General features: G+C 50.2%; 1 protein-coding gene across 2 annotated transcripts in view; it reads left to right on the forward strand.

Annotated features, from left to right (window-relative positions):
* Nucleotides 1–20,526, forward strand: part of LOC119390618 (venom metalloproteinase antarease-like TtrivMP_A) — a 102,996-nt gene that overhangs the window by 65,202 nt on the left and 17,268 nt on the right. For both annotated transcript variants that reach the window (XM_037658223.1, XM_049414880.1), the window contains exons 8-12: nt 6,660–6,781; nt 6,899–6,939; nt 15,093–15,201; nt 15,358–15,489; nt 19,841–19,991. In XM_037658223.1, coding sequence (XP_037514151.1) covers nt 6,660–6,781; nt 6,899–6,939; nt 15,093–15,201; nt 15,358–15,489; nt 19,841–19,991 — 555 coding nt within the window. The remainder of the gene's footprint in view (nt 1–6,659; nt 6,782–6,898; nt 6,940–15,092; nt 15,202–15,357; nt 15,490–19,840; nt 19,992–20,526) is intronic.

A 20,526-nucleotide genomic window follows, 5' to 3' on the forward strand; every position in this document is an offset into this window, starting at 1 on the left:
TTAATTAATCTTACGTTGTTGGAAGAATTAGTGATTCGTACCGAAATGGACAGAATTGACCACATAATTTTTCGTAGTCACCCGTATCTATAGCCATAGTCTCCCGAAGCCATAGTAAGACGGGTAGCCTTACCCCTACAAGCGCTTCTGGTTATCTTGGAGTGCCATACGGAAGCACCTGTTTCTAGACATGCGAGCACAGTGACCGAATTCGTGCCCACTGCAGTCCTAAGTGCTCAAGTCCAGTCGAGGACTACTGCATCCTTTGCAAGGTGCTCAAAAAGCATGAACTCACATGTAAATGAGCATCATGACAAATGAATTGGTTGAACTTTCATGTGAAAACCTCATGTTTTCTTTAGCTTGTGATAACAAGCTCTAACATAGCTGTTTCAGTTAACTGAACTTTCATTTTAGCTAACTTTTTCCTGATATCTCTTGAAGCTCGTGAACTAGAGTTTTACTGTACTTAGGCACATATGCTCGCGTACGATTTTCCTATAGGGTTGGCGAAGTTTCACCGCAGTAACCCCCCCCCCCCCAACTCTTCGCTGCCCACTCCATCTGAGGCCGTTATGAAAGAATACCGTATTAGGGGAAGGGGGGAGGGGTGAGGCGCCTCTTCCGCGCCCCCTGTGGGCTCACCAGTCCTTAGGCTTTACGACCGAATGCCGTTTCATTGACGCCTGAAAATACTACAGGTGATAAATGGAGCGAAATGAATGCGCTTCAAAACCAGTGTTATCACGGAACTTGCAGGATGCCCAGCAATCGTAATGTACAGAACTAAGTTCTTCTGAAGTCCAGGGTTCGACGGAAACCCTTCTGGTCGGGAAAGTTCATGGAGGGAAAATCAAGCGCCGACCAATCGTTAAGGACACACACAAAGACAAAGACGTTGCAGTCCCGTTACTGGGACCTTATTCACAATGAATTAGTTGTTCTGGAAAAAGGAGGTCAACTCTAAATGTGCAGGTGGCTCGACGTCCCTACCTTGTTAATTTGGAAGATGCGTGCACACGGTAAGTGCTAAGCGTAGCATCACTTCTGGCGGCATCATCTCAGTAACAGATATCTTGATTACGCATACATTATACTGCGAGACGCGCTTCTTTTTCTATTCTTGTGCAACCGGCCCATTGCACCTGTAACCACTACCTTGCGCAATCCACGCCCAAATATCTGGGAACGTTCCCGATTATTTAGGAATCTTCGGATAAGATTCTAAAATAACAATTCGGTGAGCCCAAAATGAATAATAGAGTTCATTCCGGAACTAACGCGGCCACCAACGATGACCCTGGAATCTTCGATGCCGCATATATAAATGGCGGTGCGCTTTACAGCTGATGCGAGTATTCGCCGACCGACTTCAGTGTGCGCCAGTACCGTTGTACTCTGAGCGTCATTCTTTTTAACACGAAAGTGTTTTATGCCGGGGTCCACCAATACTTCAGTGACGTATGTCCGTCACGGAAATGACGTCGAAAAATACACACGATCAGATGGCAAAGAAAAAAAGTTCCGTCAACGGGCATCGAACCCAGGACCGCTCGGTCCGCAACAACAGATGCCATTGTAAAAAGACAGGGCGTGCAAACACGGACACAAGAAGGAAGTCAGGACACCGCAAACGCCGACTAACAACTGAAGAGACGCACAACGGCTGAAAAGAAAGAAGGCACGAAAACTTATCTGCGCATGCCCATCCAACAGGCGAACCTATGAATCCGGCACGCGTGGTGGTCTACGTGGAAGATAACTGTTAAGGTATTTGATTTCATCTTTATGCAAGTTAATCGACGGTTGGCTCACGCATGCGCTACCACTATTCTCGATATGCCATGCTTCAATAATCAGGCGCGTTTCTTCATTTCTATGCCGGTACAACACTGCGCATTCATCAAATTTTGGCGTGCACTTTCAATCTCGACAATGTAAGGATAGATTAGAAGGTGAGCCTCCTGTTAGCGATCGCTTGTGTTCTAATAATCTCTGGTTGATGCATCGGCCCGTCTGTCCTACGTAGAAGCGGCCGCAGCTGAAAGGGATCTTATACACCACACTCTTACGGCAATCAATGAATTTGTGGGTGTGTTTCACGAAACAAATATCGGTACGCTTCTTCTCTTTTACTCCCACATTCTTCCTCTGCACAGCGGCACAAATCTTACCTAGCTTATTGGCAGCCGTGAAAACAACATTAACGCCGTATCTAGTTCTTACTTTCTTTAGCCTGTGAGACACGCGATGAATGTACGGTATACCTACGACACGTTTCTCCCTATCGCTTTCTGCAACCATGCTCGGACTCAACACAATAGACATCTTTAAACTTTCAGCGACCGTGGCCACTGTCACGGTCGGCCCTGACAGTGGCCACGGTCAGTGCCTTCTTTCTTTTCAGCCGTTGTGCGTCTCTTCAGTTGCTAGACGGCGTTTGTGGTGTCCTGACTTCCTTCTTGTGTCCGTGTTTGCACGCCCTGTCTTTTTACAATGAATACTTACCAACTAGCTCAGCTCTCTGTTATTCTAAACAGATGCCAGGCACGCTATCCATTTCGCCACGGCCACAGTCTAGAGGCTTCACAAACGCACTTTTTTTATCTACCACTCTCCCGGTCGGCGGGGTGGTGTTGCCCTCTGGGAGCGGTAAATAAAGTAATTCGTCATTACTGTGGCCTCCCCGATTAGTACCTGCAACGCGTTACACGTCCCTCCCATTCGGCTCGTTTTCAATAAAAGTTCAATTTTGTCAATGCCTTAACACACAGCGAGGTGGCGACCTAAGCCAAGCGTCGTAAAAGCGTCGGCCTCGCTGATAGCTCTGCGACGCGCGTCTGCCTCACCTGGCTGTAACACCGCCTTCCTCGCTCACGCGTTCGCCCCTAGAAAATTCGCAGCCGGGCTACCGGGGCGGCACGACGCGCTTTGCGTTTCCCTCTAGTCCGGCTGTGGTGTTCAATCGCATTTTAACATGCTGCAGTATGGCGACCAAGTTCTGCGTCCAATATGCGACGCTCTTCTGGATATCACACCTCCTTCTCTGATTACGCTTTCACCGTTAACTACTACAGCTACCACAATGGTTTGTTTAATCATTTCACATGGACGTTAGTCGTCGGGATCGAGATGTACCACCAATCATCAAAGTGGGCACATCCAAGTTAAACGGTTCTATAGGCTTCCCAAGCAACGCTTAGCGGCGCTGCTGCTCTTGACAGACAGCGCCATCTCTGGCAGAAAAAGAGAAACTGGGGCCCGATCAGCGAGCGTTTTCCCTTCTCTCCACCGCGTTGCCGCTCGCTTCCGTGCACGTGCAGAGCTCTCGCGGTGCACTTGCGGCGGCTCACAATGTACCGCGTGCAGTGCGGCTTCAAAAGGATCTTCAAGCTTGAGTAGCGTTTCCGAAAAGCGAACTTGAAAGGGAGAAAGGCTCGTCAATCACCTTAACGGTGAAGAGCAGACTATCGACGACAACGACGCCCGACTCAAAGCGAAATGCACTTCCCAAGTCGCGATTACACCGTGTGGGACGTATACCTCGAGGTAAGTCTCATTCTGTCATGTTAAAGATGAATAATGGTCCGCATGCACTCCGAAATGAAGCCGTACACGCTATCGATGTTCTGCGGTGTGGACTACGAATCATATGATTGTTGTTTTGATATGGCATGCTTAACGGTAGCAGCCGTGTACTTTCGTGAACAAACGTTTGCGGCGTGCGAAAAAAAGAAATTACACGGCCATGGCCCTGTTTCCTGAGAAGGTTAGAGTCAAGTCCTCCGTGCCGCTGGAGAATCACCCGCCGATTAAGACGCGAGGCAGCTAGCTGAGCTTTAACCACTGTGAATCAAGATGACTGGCTCGCCTCGTTTTTTCGGCTCTCGTGTGATGCTTGCAGTCTCTTTTTATGATATCGACTTGACAGGGGTATGAAACCTGCTGCGCGAACGCGGCTACAAAATCGCACAAAGTCAGAAGGTTACTTCAAGGTTGCAATTGCAAAGCATGTATTAAGTGCCAGTTGTATTTAGCGGCGTAAATATATATATCACACTAATAAAGCGACAAAAACAAAGCAAACCTGCAGAACGATGTCAAAGCTTGCTGAAAATGCACGGACGTCCGTTCCGGCGTGATAAAGCAGCCTTCCCGACGCGTGCATTGCAGGCGCCGAACTTCTGACAATGTGCCGAGTTCAGTTGAATTCAACCAACCGCGCAACGCTAACGGTATAGCGCGAGTGTGAACGTTCAACAACGACGGGTAGGTCTCACTAACACGAGGAATCAAAACACAAAGTTGCTTCACCTACAACCGTAACTGGACTTTCACAATGCAAGAAGACAGCGTGTAATCATTACTGTAGTCGCTGCGTGCATGCGCCGCGTTACTTACAGATTCAGGTAGTCGAAGCGAACGAAAGCGATGAACTCAGACAACCAAAATAGAAGGCGAGACAGCGCTGTCAGCTATCCACGCTTGCCGCCTTTATTTCTCGTGCGACACGCCCGGGAACCGATACAGTTTACCACGTGAATCGTGTGCCTTGTCTGCACTGTTGTGGCTGGCCACTAAACCGCAATACTTCGGACCACGCTTGCGCTTCCGCGGGGTCGCTTCTGCCATCGTGGAAATGCGCAGCTTCGCACAGCAAGCCTCTCGGTTCAACGTACCCAGCTGACGGCCTCCCAGATACCCGCACCGAGAGAAGAACGCGTGCGCACGTGCGCTACCGCTACAGTGAAAGGGGCTGAGTCGGCCGCGCGAAGGTTCAGAGCTTTCCGACAGAGCCGCAGCGCGGCTGGCGCGGCGGTGTCGTCGCGCCGCAAACTTGAGCTTGGGTTCCCTCTAGCTGCCAGACATCAATATACATTGTGCAAACTCTCTTATACCAATATACAGTAAACATTCACTTACTTCGGCAAGGGCACGCTTTTCTTTCGTGTTATTCCGATTCCTATGACGGAGGGATCAGCCATGTTTTGGGGCACAAGTTCGTCCAATAAAGAGTGTGATCCTTACCGGCTGCGAATGCTTTCATCACCGTCACAACCACATGACAATACGCTACAAAAGAATAACTGTGATAAAAGCTCATCTGCAATCCACGTTGCCAAAGTGCAGGACGCAAAGAGCAGCACATTGTCATGACACTAGCTAGCATTTAGCGAGATTAAGATCCTTGCGGAGCGCCCCCCCCCCCCCTCATTCACTACCGCGGTGGGTTGTCCATAATCTAGAAAAAAACCCAAACAAAAATAAAATAACAAAAATATCACAGCATATCCACGGAGTGAATGATGATGAGTGGGCGAAGCTGCGGAGGTTCATCGGTAAACCGTGAATCTTCCGTGCATTCTGCCCAGTACATCATCACCGACGTGAGATCGGGCGCGTTTATACTAAAGGTTCGATGAGTTATGACGACTTGCAGCTCACTTTAATTTTACATGTACGCTGTGAATTTTCATTGTTTAGAAAACCATTGCTTTAGAAAAATCTGGCGTCTTTCGTTAAGCAGCTGGCGTCTTTTCGTTTTGCTTTAGAAACATATGGCGTTCTTTCGTTTTGCTTTTACAAAACATCTGGCGTCTTTCGTTGGTTTATTTCATCAATCAACGGCGTTTTGAAGAAAATTTTTATTGTTTAATCACGCACAGGAGAAATCTCACCATGCACTACCTTGGAGGTAAACAATGGCTGCTAATGGGAATGAGAGACAGAAGAAGTCGGCTTTTAGCTAACACTTACACTTCTACTTCTACTAACGTTTCCTACTGGAACATGCCAATGGCGGCTAATGGGGAATGAGAGACAGAAGAATTCGGCTTTTAGTGAACGCGCACGCTGCGAATTTTTTATTGTTCAACAACGCACAGGAAAAATCTCCCACCGGCACCACCTTGGAGGTCAAAGCGTAAGACATGTTACGGACTACGACTACTACTACTACGACGACGACGACGACTACGACGGACGAACGGATGCCACCTTAAGGAGCTTCGCCCCTAAAAGGGGTCGTTATGGTTGTATATGATATATATAATGCCGAAGCGTAAGATTAATACAGAAAAGGGCTATTCAAATGCCCGGATAATATGATAAAAATTGATTCAATAGAGATAAGTGCGCAGCGAAACTGCACAAACGAACACAATGGCTCGCCCTAAGGGAACAGAGGAAATTGATGTTTGATGTGTACGCAGTACCTATGCGTAGGGCTAGTGCGCGCCTCGCTTCCATCTCGCTCAGCCGCGCGCAGGCGGCGTGCTAACGTGCTCATCGTGTTCATCGCGCTGTGCTCGCTTGGCGGCGCAGCAGTCTCTTCCACTTGGCGTCGTTCCGTTCGCGCCTTCCTCGCACACGTCCCCACACTAAATGCTGGGGGCTGGCGAAACTCAGAGCCCATCAGTGAGCATTGAGGGCGCCTAAAAGTATTGCCTGCGTGGACATTGTCTTTTTTGTTTTTCGGAATGAAGCCCTCGTCGAGTGCCAGTGGCAGTTCTCCCTTCCGCTGTCTGTGCCCTTTATTCTTCCACCTGAAGAAGTTGTCCTTCCTGATTCTAGGCTCCGAAATAAAACACACACAGCATGTTCCGTGCAATATTTAGTGAGAAGATATCGTTACAACCATCGTATATCTTTCTCAACAGGACAGTTTCGGAAAAGTTAATGGAGATATGCTTGACTCGTCAGCAACGCTGGAAGAACTTGGAAAATATTACAAGAAAAAGCACGTGCCGGGGAATCCCGATCTGGTATTCATGTTATCTGGGTGAGCGATCTGCACGTTGTTTTGCCTGTCAAAGCGAACATGTGATTGAGTACTTCTAATACACAATTAATGAATGTAAGTGTATGACGATCGGTAATGCATAAATTTTACCCTCAGGCTTGACTTGGTCGACGATGCCAACGGAAGAGCCTTAACAGGTAAGCCGAAAAAATTCCGTAGACGTGGCACACTACCACATATTCTTTTTTCAATAGTGATTCCTTGAAATTTGGCGGTATCTTCAAAAATAGGACGTGACCCTTTTGTTTTTGTTGCCATATAATATTGATAGCCATACTGATGCGTAATAAGAATTTAATGTGTCACCTGCACCGGACGAACAAGAAGAATTTTTAAATGCTCTATTTTCTCTAGAAAATTTAGCTTGTAGAAATTTCGCAATGATGAGCAAGGTTTGCAAATGGACAGAAACTGTCGCCTACCCGGTTTCACCCCAGGTTTCACGGGAGCGTTATGACGATTTATCATAAAGAAATACCCCTACTTTACACGACGTTCAACCTGATCCGGAATTCCAACACAGAGCAAACGCTTTCCCGCGGAAGTCACTCGATTATATAAGATAACCAAGAATCCAGGAGACCACAACGCATAGGTAAATCAATCGAAAATAGAAGAACACATAATGAATATAGGTGATCAATTCAGCGCAACGCCACGAAGATGAAAAAAGCTTCATGAACGGGAAAAATATTATGAACCCATTCGTATCACTAGGCTACTGGGTTGTGCGAGTAGTCTGGGTAGTGCAAATTATGTGACTAGGTTGTGCAAATTACGTTTCAGAACACAATCGAATACGAAACTGGCACTGGCACCGAATCAAATACCAATAAGAGTCGAATACTATTAGAATATATTTCGAATAGTAACGCAGCCATTTTCAAAGCAGCCCTACAACGGTTATGTAACCGTTTTCCAAACATCCCAAGAATAACATAACATTTTATTTGAAATCCCGGGTTCGCCGGAAATCCGTATGGTCGGGAAAATTCATGCCAGGAAATAGCTTCATTGTCCTATTCTCTGTGAACAAGTCCCCGTATGGGGCCGAAAAGTCAATTTCGTTTTTGATTTGCCGATTGGTCTGTGCTTGCTATTTTCCGCCTACATATTATTTGAGAAATAGATTCACTTGCTTTAAGAAAGGAACATTACGATTACGTCTAACCCAAATAAAAAAAAAACACATTTTTGTAAACCTCAGGCAAGCTCATATGCAGTAGCAGCTATAGCCTTCAGTCAGTCAAGAACTTTATTCATCGGTCCTGAGGAGTTTAGGCCGCCGGGGGATCCAGGGGGGACACCCTAGCAGCCGCTACCGTAGGCGACGCCCGAGTCGGGGCGGGAACGTGATGGCGTCCGCCAGTTCTTGGGCCCTCTGGACTGCCTTGAGTTGTTGGTGGAGCTCGGAGCTCCTGAGTGCCTCTTCCCAGTCGGACTCACTGGTGAGAGGTCCCTGAGGTAACGCGGGACATTGCCATAGCATGTGCGAGAGTGAACAATAGAGTTCTCTGCAATCTGGGCATTGGGGAGTGATTTCTGTGTTATAATGGCTCAGTCGGCCCCGTGGTAGGTACGATCTTGTTTGTAGCATTCGAAAGGCTACCGCTTGCGCACGTTCGAGCTTTGTGTGTGGTAATGGGTATTGGCATCTGTTGTTGCGGTAGTGAGAGGTGATTTCGTGGAAGGTTAGTAAGGGGTCGTTAAACTGTATGTCTGGGCCCAGCTCTTCGGTGGCTGATTGATCGTCGCGGCGGGTGAGCTCTCGCGCTCGGTCATGAGCCGTTTCGTTGAGGTTGGGTTGTTGGGAATGGACGTCTTTGCCCATGTGGGCAGGGAACCAAGAGAGGCAGTGCGAACCCGTGTGCTTTCGTGTTTGTAAGATGTGGGCTGCTTCACGCGCGATGTTGCCGGTTTCGTAAGCCCGAATGGCGGCGCGAGAGTCAGTGAAGACGCTAGTGTGCGAGGGGTCGGTCATCGCTAAAGCTATGGCGACCTGCTCGGCTATGGCGCTCGTTGCTAGCCTAACCGAAGCGGCTGAGCGTAGGGCTCCATCGCCATCTACTACTGCGAGTGCAAAGGTGGAGGAGTTGCCGTATTGCGCCGCATCGACGAATACGGTAGAGCCGCGATTCGCGGCGGTACGGTCGAGGATAGCGCGAGCGCGGGCCAGGCGTCTGCCTTTATTGTGGTGTGGGTGGACGTTTCGCGGGAATGGGGTTACCATGTAGGTTTCTCGGACATCTCTCGGGAGGGTTACTGCGCGTTCAAGGTAGGGGTGTGAGGACATGCCGGCTTCGTTTAGTAGTCGACGGCCTGCCTTGGAGGAGGAGAGGCGGACCACTTGGGCTGTGGTCTGGGCCTCGATCACTTCATCGATGTCGTTGTGCATACCTAGTTGGTCGAGACGGGAGGTACTCGTGTTTTGGGGTAGGCCGAGGACTTGTTTAATGCTTTTGCGCATGAGTGTGTTCAGCTTAGTCTTTTCCACTTTTGTCCAGTTGTGGGCAGAGGCGACGTAATTGATGTGGCTCATTAAGAACGCGTGGTATATGCGCAGGAGGTTGGCCTCACCGAGACCTTGCCTGCGACCCGAGACTCGCTGGATCAGTCGGAGCATGTTTTCCGTTTTAGTTGTGATATGTGTTATTTTACGTGCATGGCACCCGGTGGCCTCGACTAGGAGGCCGAGAATGCGTATGGAGTCAACGCGGGGTATTCGTTGCCCGTCTTTGGCTTGTAGTGCTATGGGAAGCTCGTGTAAAGGGGTTAGATTACGAACGCCTTGGCGAGATGGCCGGTACAGTAGCAATTCGGATTTCGTGGGTGACAGTCTCAGTCCGGTGTTTTGTAGGTAGGCTTCTGTGATATCGAGAGCGGTTTGAAGGGCTTGCTCTACTTCCGCCAGGGAACCTCCCGGGCACCAGATGGTGATGTCGTCCGCGTAAAGAGCATGGTTTATGTTGGGGATGTCGCGGAGTTTGTCAGACAGTCCCTTCATTACTATGTTGAAAAGAAGGGGCGAAATGACTGCCCCTTGTGGTGTCCCGTTGGGACCTAATGTGTATGTGTCGGATGTGAGTTGCGATACTCGTAGTTGAGCTTTCCTGTCTTGCAGGAAAGAACGGACGTATGCCTGGAATCTTTTACCGAGGCCAAGGCTGGCAATGGATTCCAGTATGAAACGGTGGGAAACGGTGTCGAATGCTTTGGTGAGGTCTAGGGCGAGGATGCCGCGGACATCTCTCGTTTTTGAGTCGAAGATGTGCTTCTTTAGCAGTAACATGACGTCTTGTGTTGAGAGGTGTGGTCGGAACCCTACCATGTTGAATGGAAAGAGTTCGTGGTCCTCTATGTAGCGCGATATGCGATTAAGGATAGCATGTTCAGCTGCTTTACCTATACATGAGGTTAGGGAGATGGGGCGTATATTGTCAAAGTTGAGTGGTTTGCCAGGCTTTGGGAGGAAGACCACCGTGGCCGTGCGCCATTGTTCAGGCACGTGGCCGGTTTCCCACATGTGGTTTATGTCTTTCGTGAGTAGTGTGATGGCTTGGTCATCTAAGTTTCGCAACAGGCGGTTGGTTACCCTGTCGGGACCAGGAGCCGATCTACTGTTGAGGTTGTGCAAGGCTTCCCGAATTTCAGACTCCGTGAAGGGGTCATCGAGTTCGGGTATTGTTACACATTCTATTTGGGGGTAGTCGGTGGGGTGTGCGGTGTGTAGAGGAAGGTGTCGTTTGGCGATTTCCTCAAGGAAGGTTGTCTCCGTTCCTCCCGTCTTTTTGTGGGAGTGAAGGAGACGGTCTATGGCGTGACTCTGGTTGTCTTTTGTTTGGCGGTCGTCGAGCATGTGTTTTAGGAGGTTCCATTTACCTCCCGTTCGCATGCGGCCGTCGACCGCTGAGCAGAGTTCGTGCCATTGGAGTCGTGTGAGCTCCGTGCAGTATTGGGTGATGTCTGGGTTTAGTATTGCTATGCGTTTGCGTAAGCGTCTGTTGAGTCGTTGTGTTTTCCAGCGTGCAAGTAATGATGCTTTTGCCTCGAGCATGTGTGCGAGGTGTGGGTCCATCCTGGGACGTCGAGCTCTATTTGTATGGTTTTCGTTGTTTTGGCTACGTCTTCCTGGAGTGAGGACAGTAGTTCGGTGAATGTGTTGTATGCGGTTGTGTTGTTTTTGCGGAGGGTGCGGAAGGCATCCCAGTCCGTTAGCGTGAATGTACGGGGTGGGGCTGTTGCGTTGGGTAGCTCGGTGCGTATGATGAAGTGATCGCTGCCCAGGTTCTCCTGCGTATTGGTCCAGGTATGGCCTGTGACGTTACGGGAGAATGCTAAGTCAGGTGTAGTGTCGCGGCGTACCGACGTGCCTAGTCTCGTAGGGAATCGGTGATCTGTAATTAGTGTGAGGGACAGGTCGTCTATTGCTCGCGTGAGGTTAGTGCCCTTGGCCGTTGCCTGGGGTAACCCCATGACGGGTGGGGGGCGTTGAAGTCTCCCGCTATGATGAGCGGAGAGTTTCGCGCGAGGGTTGTGGCTTTTGTTAAGAGCGCGTGGAAGGACTGTCGATACTCCGACGGGGAGCTGTAAACGTTGAGAACGAAAACGCTTTGTTTTAATAATCGGTTTGGTATGAGTTCGATGAGTATCGCCTCTAGGCGGCTGCGGGTGGGTAACACGTCGTGTTCAATGAAAGCGAATTTCTTACTGATGAGTGTGGCTATGCCTCTCTTGGTCTCCCGTCGTTGTGAGATGGGGTGGTAACCCGATAGTGTGAGCTTGTCACATAAGGTTTCCTGCAGTAGTATTACGTGAGGCTTTTTGGGTTGCGCTTTAATGTACTGCTGCAGTGGGGTTTTGCGTTTCGCGTAGCTAGCGCAATTCCACTGCCAAATTTCTAGGGTGTCTTGGGTTGTGGAAGCCATGGTGATTAGATTAGAGTAGCTGGCCCAGGTAGGTGTGCCGTTGGATCCGTAGGAAGTGCTTGTTTCGCTTTGTGTTTAGCTTTTATGGTGGCTTTTTGCTCTAGTGCTTCTACCCGGCGTGACAAGGTGTGGATACTTTCGTTGTTTTCTCGTGTGAGACGGAGGATTTCGTTTAGAGTGTCTTGTGATGTGTCGCTGTCACCACTCACCGTTTCTGAGAGTGAGGGGGCTCTGCGCTTGGGTTTGCTAACGTCTACCGAGGGTGAGGGTACAGGTTTAGGGGCTGTGAGAGTTTGTATCTGTTGCCTCGCATCATTTAGTTGCGTGGTGAGCTGCTGTATGGTGGCCCGAAGGCCTGCTAGTTCTTGGCGTAGGGTTGTGACTATCTCGCTTTCATGCTCTGGCAATGAAGGCCGCGTTACCTGTTTAGTTGGTGGTGGGCTCCGTTGCGATTGTTGCTTCCCTTGGACTCGATCCGCCCATGTCAGCCCGGCCTGACGGGAGGGGGAGCGTCCCCTGGAGCGGGAGCGGCTGTGGAGGGCGCTGCGACGTCTCGCTGCCGGTGTGACGGAGCGGCTTCTCCTGGATGCCGCGGAGGTGCTCGAGGTGGCGCTGGAGTTGCGGGAGCTGGCTCCGCTCGGTCCCCGGGAGCGGCTACGGCCACGTTGACGACGTCGGCGCCGTCGTTGTCGCACGATGTACGGAACTTGAAACTTGCGCTTGCAGTCCTTGTCGGCGGTGGGGTGCGGTCCGCCGCAAAGGGTGCAGTGGGGCTTACACTGGTGGTTCTCGGGTGGGGTTTTGAGCCCACACGTCCGGCACCATGTTGTGTTGGGGTTGGGACAAACGTCTGCGCGATGGCCGAGGCTGCCGCAGTTGTAACAAACCTCCGTGTGCCTGCGGAAAAGCGTGCATCGAATTATGCTCGCCCCGCAGTGCACATAATTGGGAACTTGCATTCCTTGGAATAGGATGGTCACGGCTGGGGTGTTCTTGATGCGTTTCACCTCCAGAGCACTGGGGTTGCGTTTTGTGACGATCAGTTCTCGGAGCTGGTTATCGTTGAGGTCGAGGTCGATGCCTCGGATGACGCCTTTGCAGGTGTCGTCAGGTGGAGCCGGGGATACCGCAACTCGGTACAAGGTGTCTCGCAGGCGGAGTTGCTGTACCGTGGTATAGGCTCGTGCGTTTCGTTCGCTAGGGGTACACACGACGAAAATGTTCTGGGTTACGTTAGGGCAAATTGAGTCTTCCGTGAGGTCCTGAGGAGCCAGGGCTGCGGCCATTGCCAGGGATTGCTCAAACTGCACCGGTGTGATTTTAGCCACGTTGAGGCCGTCTCGGGGCCTGACGATGATGCGGTATGTGTCCCTCGGTAGTTGAGGGAGTCTCGAGGTGGCGACGAGGCGTTCATACGCGCCTCTCGGTCCGGTGGTGCGGCCGCCGTTCCTTCGTCTGCCTCGTGTACTTGCGGGTCTTGCGTCTTGAGATTGCTTAGCTTTGCTCTTGCTTGGTTTACGGTTGTAGGCCGTAATCCAGCCCGGGCCATTCGCTTCTTCAGGCGAAATTGCTTCGCCGTCTACGATTTCCATGGTGAACGGGGGAAACTTGCGGGTTAGGCCTAGGCCTACCCGCCTTGGGTCGCCGGAGCTAGGCTTAGCCCGTCAAGGTTAGCGAGGCTGCGGCGTGGTTGGCACTTCGGAAGGCAAAATATGGAGAAAGAGCCTACCCACCGAAATAAATCCGGTGTCCACGGAATCCGTGTAACCTGCTGCGTTCGTTGGCGTGAAATTGACGGTGGGTTGAGGTGAAAAACCTCGCACAGTCATTGAAGATAGCGGAAGCCGATGTTTCCACGTCCGCACTGGTCGGCTTCTTCTTCTTCCCTTATAAATAATTTTTAACTGCAGGTTGAAATAAAGCAGTAACCACAGTATTCAAGGTGGTACTCTGTCCACTTTTAATTTAAAACTGATATATTTATTTCAAACAACATTTATGAGTAAATTCATCATGAATGTCATGATGAAGATAGTAAATTGATGACTCTGTCGCTTCGGTGGCGCAGGAGTTTAAAGCGAAAACGCCTTGATCCTGTAATCAAGATAGCGTCGGTAGTCCCGTAAAACCTTGGGCTGCATGTTTCTCGGTAATTCCATAATTAAAACAAGAAGCGTTAGCCGTCTTTGCTCCAACGTTTCTTTCCATTGAGGTTGTTTTATCGCTGCTTATTATTCAAAAAGTATACCAAAAATATTCGGCATTTTTAAAATGCGCTATTCGATTCCAGCACCGAGTCTAATAGAACGCTACTAGTTCCTTTATTCGAGATTGTCGAATATTCGCGCACCACTATAGGCTAAGCATGAGGCGTAAAATAACTTCTGTGGTAGGGCGCATTGTAATTACCGAAAACTTAGCCCTAATACTTGTTTGAAACATGGGAAAGACGTGTTTATAGGCTATATGAAAGTGCGACAGAAGAGCAAGGGTGCAGTGACAACTGCTAACCAAGTGAGAGCGAGCATGTTATCTATAATAGGAGCGCTCTATCAACTTTTTCGAAAAAAAAAAATCAGCGACGACTACGATACTGCCTAATACGAATTCTGAGCGCAGCTTCGTGTTTGGGCAAGGCCAATTGTGTTAGAAGTAGTGGCTTTCCGCAAGGTATCGACTACGCCATAAATCATATTTTTGGTGAAGTAGGACAGCACCCTCTACGCCATTGTTCGTCCTCCTGCAGATAAGCGAGGTACCCGCTACATGTGTGGTATCATGTGCACTTTGTTGTTGCTGCATGTGGCTGATGACGATGAAGAATTATGGCTGAGCAATATGCAGTGGATGGGAATCACTCAACCAGACACTCGTTGCTCAATTTGCATTTAGTTATGACTGGTTGTTATTTTACTCACTTCTGCCGAGCTATGTTATATAGGTTAACGCGATTCCTTGCCCGACACGAGTGCCTGTATAGGGCCTTTTTGCAAATCAATTTCAAGCCCCAGCGTGGCTCTGTGGTAGGATATTCGACTGCCACGCAGAGGGCCCGCATTGAAATCCCATTGGGCGACGGCAACGGCGACGCCGCTCAACGCACGTACGGGCGCCTAAGAACTGCGCCCTAAAATAAAACAACCGTTGCTCTGCACTTCGCCACAAGCTTTGTACTGCGCCAGTAACTTGGCTTGTGTTGCACCTTGAGATAAATAGACCGCATTATTTGTTTCGCTTCAGACAAGTTTTTCTCGTTCGTACATTGTGCGTGCTTAGTGGACGCTATGATATTCGTAACTTAGTCAATGTATGAGATGGCGAATGCATGCATTCTAATTCAAACTACCATTTCTCTTTTATACGAGGCATTGCATACAGGGGCCACGTCTGTAAAAACTATCGTGTCGGAATGGGCGAAGATATAGCCACCTCTTACTCGGGAGTGAAAACAATGGCTCACGAAATGGCACACATGTAAGCTTGTTTCCTACTTATGTGTAGATATATTAATATCTGGGGTTTAACGTCCCAAAAGCACGATATGATTATTAGAGACCCTCCTTATGTGCAAATAAAAAACCTATATTGCGAAAGATAAATGAAAGACTATTCGCTTTGAATGTACATCAGATTGGGATCACCACACGACCAGACCCCGAGGTGTCCGTGGAAAGACGGATATCTAATGAGCTACCTTGATGGAGGCACAAGAAAGTACCGGCTTTCAGTATGTAGCCAAGAAGAGATACGGAGCACCGTGAGGTAAGCAGGCACGTTTGTCACTACTTATTATACGGAATCTTCATGAGATTTATCTGTGAAGTCTTTGACGAAAGACATGTCTTCATTTTAACAACAATGAATACGAGCAAACTGCACAAACTTACTGGCAGTCAATAAAAACGTCTCCATAAGACCGTAGCTGTACCCCAAAAACAAAAAAAGGGTCCGTTCAGTCTTTTTTTGAGTGCTGACCTGCCACCTATATGCCTCTCTTTAAATAGACAAGCGAACTCTCTTACGCAGTCATAATAGCGCGTGCAAGGCGAGCGCGTGCAAGGCGCGTGGGCCCTGGAATAAAGGGTTGGTTTTCGTACGTCAATGTAGCAGCATCGTTCTTCTTCTACCTCTCCGCTACAGTGGTGACCCGGACCATGGAACATTCCAGAAGCTTCCACCGGGAACTCACACCGAGTCGACCAACCTCTGATCGGCCTATCTCCATGGCGCGACTACCAGATGAAGCTGCGGCGCACTGCATCTTGTTACCACCGCCATTCCCCGATTTTTGGCCGCGATGTCCAGCCATCTGGCTTATGAAGATGGAGGCTGGTTTCTACCTGCGTAACATCGTCTCGCAGCAGGACAAGTACGCCATCACAGTATCTATGCTTCCTCCTGTTCTGCGATGCGTCGTGCCTCCTCCTGGGCCGCGGGCATACGACCAACTTCGAGGGTTCGTTCTAACCCTACCGCAACCGGCAGCGCCACGTCACATACTTCCTGCCGCGCTAGACGTAACCACAGAGCCATCGCAAGACATCGCTTTCGACGCGGCGCCCAGGACGACACTGTGTACGTCACGTGCCACGACTGAGTATCGCCTGCCGCCAACTGTTTTGTCTGCCACTCCTGCCATCGCCGACGAACAGCCTTTGGTAGAGTGGTCAACGCCTGTGGACACCTCGGTGAGCATGACAGCAGCAGCACCTACTGATCCTGTGTCCGACACCCAAACCAGCGCTGCCTGTCACGTGTTCGCTGACACCACGGGCGTCACCCTAACCGAGCCACCTCAGACTGTCCCGGCCACGCTGGCTGGTTTCGATCATCAGACTGTCCCGACCGCAGATCTCGTCCAAGCTGTCGAGCTGCAGCGCAATCATCACGACGGCCGCACCGACCGCCACCACCTGGTCCCAGTCTCGCCGGGCGGACCAGCACAAGGCCACACTTGGCACCCCAACCCTGGTCATCCCGCAGAATCTGGGGCCAAGGCCCAACATCATTCTGGCGCCGCCGCGCATGATGCCGCGGCCCTCGTTTGCCATAGTCCCGGGACAGCCCCAGACACTACAACAGCTACAGACCATGCCGCACGTGCAGACCATGCTGGCCCAGCCCACGCTTGGTGCGTTACAGACAGACCAGCACCAGTCCCTGGTGTAGATACCGACGTTCACCCAGCCGCAGATACTGGCGCAGGACCACCAACATCCCGCCATGACCACCACGACCGTGTTGCGTCCAGCGCCGCCGCAACATCTCCCCTTGTCTGTCTCGGCGCCCGTGACGTCGGCGACGATACACCACCAGCCACAGGCGCCTACTACAACGGCGCCACTAGCCGCAGAGAAGCCCGTGAAAGCGCCCACGGTAAACCTGACCGAGTTGCTGAAGGAGCATGGAATCATGCCGGAGTCTACGCCCCCGCCATTCCTTACGTTCATTCAAGAAAACATATCAGTCGAGGTTCCTGTCGCGCCCGCACCAGTCACAGAGAGCGTGCAGGTCGTGGTGAGCAAGGCTCCGCAGACTCCGGCAGTGACTCACCAGCAGCGCATACAGTTTTCGCTGGCGCACGATGGCAGCGTCGTACTGCACCTTCACGGAAGCACCCTGTACTCCATGACTGCGCCGGCCCCCTCCCCGGTACTGGTGGCCACGACGGTCACGCCTTCGTCGACGAGCGCGCCCGGTGCGACCGCTCTCTCGCGGACCCACTCGGCCTTCCTGCAGCGTCTCTCCGCAGCGCCGCCCGTCAGCGGAACGGCTCGCAGAGTCCACGCGGTTTCTCGATCCGTCCTCTGCGCCACTCTCAGCCCCGACCCCCCGAAAAAAAATTCAGCACCCGTTCGCCATTACGCCATCTAGACGAGGACTGCCAAACGGACACATTTTGACTGAGACTCCGTCTATACGGCGGGGGGCCCTGTCGCATGCTGGCGTGCCGAGGCACCGACGACGACGAAGTCAGCGCAGGCGCGTGCAAGGCGAGCGCGTGGGCCCTGGAATAAAGGGTTGGTTTTCGTACGTCAATGTAGCAGCATCGTTCTTCTTCTACCTCTCCGCTACAGTGGTCATAAGGTGTGGTTTCATGGGGCGTGCACACAAGGTCGTGAAACTCTGCAACCACTTCCGTTGAGAGCGCGGAGACAGCGTGGCAATACTTCGCTTGTTGCGAGGTAATGCGCCGAAGGGCAAAGATGGCCTCCACGTGCGTGAACCAGGCTGCAGGATTCTGGGGCCAAAACGACGGCAGGTGAATCTGCACCGTGGCGATGCCCTCTGCGCCGATCGTCGGTCTGTCGCTTGTGGTCCCGTCCATGATGTAGTGCTCGCCCTGCGATCACGTCCGTGTCACCACGTTATAGGGACTGAGGTTAGGTCCACTATAACAATGCGTGTGGCGGCGAGCGTAAAAAACCAGGGAACCGTTCAGACCGATGGCAGGAGCAGAAGAAGACTATTCTTTATTTTTCGTTTTCTTTTCCTCGCAGCCCGCAGCACGAGGAACGAGGAGCGTGCGCATGCACATGCGCCTGTGCGCGCCATAATTAATAGTCAGCCGATGCAGACGACGATGGCCGCTAGAGTTTATATACGTTGTAAGTCAGAACTCACCGAAAAGATTAACAAACACGCTTTTTTTTTCATAGAGTGCATAATATTGTTTTTCCCAATGCTAGTTGAGCGGAAGCATACCCCTCTTTAAATTTCGAAAGTCCTAACAGTCATCTTAACTTTAGGACGCGCCGTATTTGGTTTATTGTTCTATGCCATCTCTTTAGCATTACGTCTTTTCCATAACCGCTCATTTTTATGTCATAATAATGTCCAGCGCAATGTCAAACAGCCTGCCAATAAACCATCGCTGATTTTATGCTATTTGAAACCTTCCCTGCATCTACGAACTTTATTACAGATGGCTGGAGCGTCGCGTATGTGTGTATTCAAAATCCCCTAGCGCACGCATGTGCCAGAGATATTGGGCAAGCCCCTCGACTCACTACTGGTCCAATAAACATGAAGAAGTCGTTCGCGGGCAGAAACCAATGTGATATAAATGGGAAGGAATCAAAGTGGACGTCATGCCGTGATGGCTATGAGTAGCACTGATTAACACTCCCAAGTTTAAATGAACAGATATACCGGACAAAGTGGACGGGAGGATGACCGCCGCCGTAGCTGAATTGGTAGGGAATCGGACGCGTTATTCCAAAGCTGCAGGTTTGGTCCCTGCCGGCGGCATGTTGTCTTTTCGTCCACTCTATTTCTTCACAATTATATCACGAATACTACCAATAACATCTCTTATACTTTCCTTGGCTTCATTCCCTGTTAGTCCTCATTAATGAGCTAAAACGAGCAACGAAACGGTGTCCCTGTACGGGAAATAAACTATCTGAAGCAATCACGAAGTGTTTGGCGTCACGAAAGTGAGTAAGCACTCTTCGTTGGGCGTATTCTTGCAAACTTTCTGGGAAGAACAATGGTGACTGTTTATGGAGCTGATATATTTTGCTTAGGTTGTAACCAAATACAGTCGATAACTTTATGGAATCACCGTGTGGTACATGACCTTCGATTATTGTCCACGTGAAAAAACAGATGTCTCCTGATAGTGATTGCGTGGTGTATGTATAAGTCTATTTGCAAAATAATGCAAAAAAGCAGTAGCTCCCGTTACCACCACGTCTTAAACGATTCTATTACCACCACGTCTGAATCCCTTCTACCAACAGGTTTAAATTCTTAAACGATTCTAATAATTGCAATGCTGCACAATTTCCTCCAACTTGGCTTCTTATGTTATACATTGCAATTTAACACTCCGTGATAAAGGATATGTGGTCCCGAGCAACGTAAAAAAGGAGAAGAAAGTACCGACACAGAACTGTTTGCCATTGCTCTAAATATTTGTTACGTGTACCTACTAGCGTGTCTGTTTGTATGATTACCTCAATTAGGTGCACAATAAACAGTGAATTCATAAAGGTGTTCGCAGAAATACGTTGGAGTAACCAATGTTATGTGTGTGTCCCACTCTCGTATCTAAGGATAAGCGGTTTGCTAAAAGTAGTAGCCGCAAATTACTTCTTCATGTTCGCAGAAAGCTGCCACAGCGTTGCTTCGATGAGCAGAGTAAGACGAATTACATGGCTCAACATAAGAAATTCCCGGGCCAGTCAGTACGACCTCAATATTACTGCAGAAAGATGCTGAAGGTGCGAGGAAAAGGGACGAAAGTGGTTCCGGAGAAGGTGAGATGCTCCACTAAACAATCTTATGTCTTTATCCGTGGCATCAAAAATCGCGCCTGTTCCAGGCCGTGAAAACTGTGCCAACTGCTGAGAAGAGCTTAGGATTTCGCCTGCCTGTATTGACGCTTGGCTTGTTTTTGTCGAAGCTGCGGACTCGCCTGTATTTGTTGGCGCTTGGCTTGCGTCTGAGTCTTCCGAAGCTGAGGGTTATCTCGCAATCACTGGCGTTTAGCCTCCGCTTCTCTCTTCCGCAGATCAGTGTCTAACTCACGGCGATGACGTTTCGCTGGCTCGCACAGACGAATTAGCCCTACGATGACGCTGGACTTCACAGGCAAGCGCGTGCTGGCGTTCCAAATGTGCAGCCTGGCCGGCGTCCATGGCGGGAAAGGAAACCTCCATTTGTGATGCAGTGGCACCCTCTTTTGACCTAATTTGGCATTGCCTTTACGTGTGGCGCCCCCTGTTGACATATTTTGGTACTTTGAGCGCGGTGCCAAACGACGTCATGGGACAATAATCCGGGCCCGTAAAG

The sequence above is a fragment of the Rhipicephalus sanguineus genome, chromosome 4 (assembly GCF_013339695.2).
Source record: "Rhipicephalus sanguineus isolate Rsan-2018 chromosome 4, BIME_Rsan_1.4, whole genome shotgun sequence".
Taxonomy (NCBI): Eukaryota; Metazoa; Arthropoda; class Arachnida; order Ixodida; family Ixodidae; genus Rhipicephalus; species Rhipicephalus sanguineus.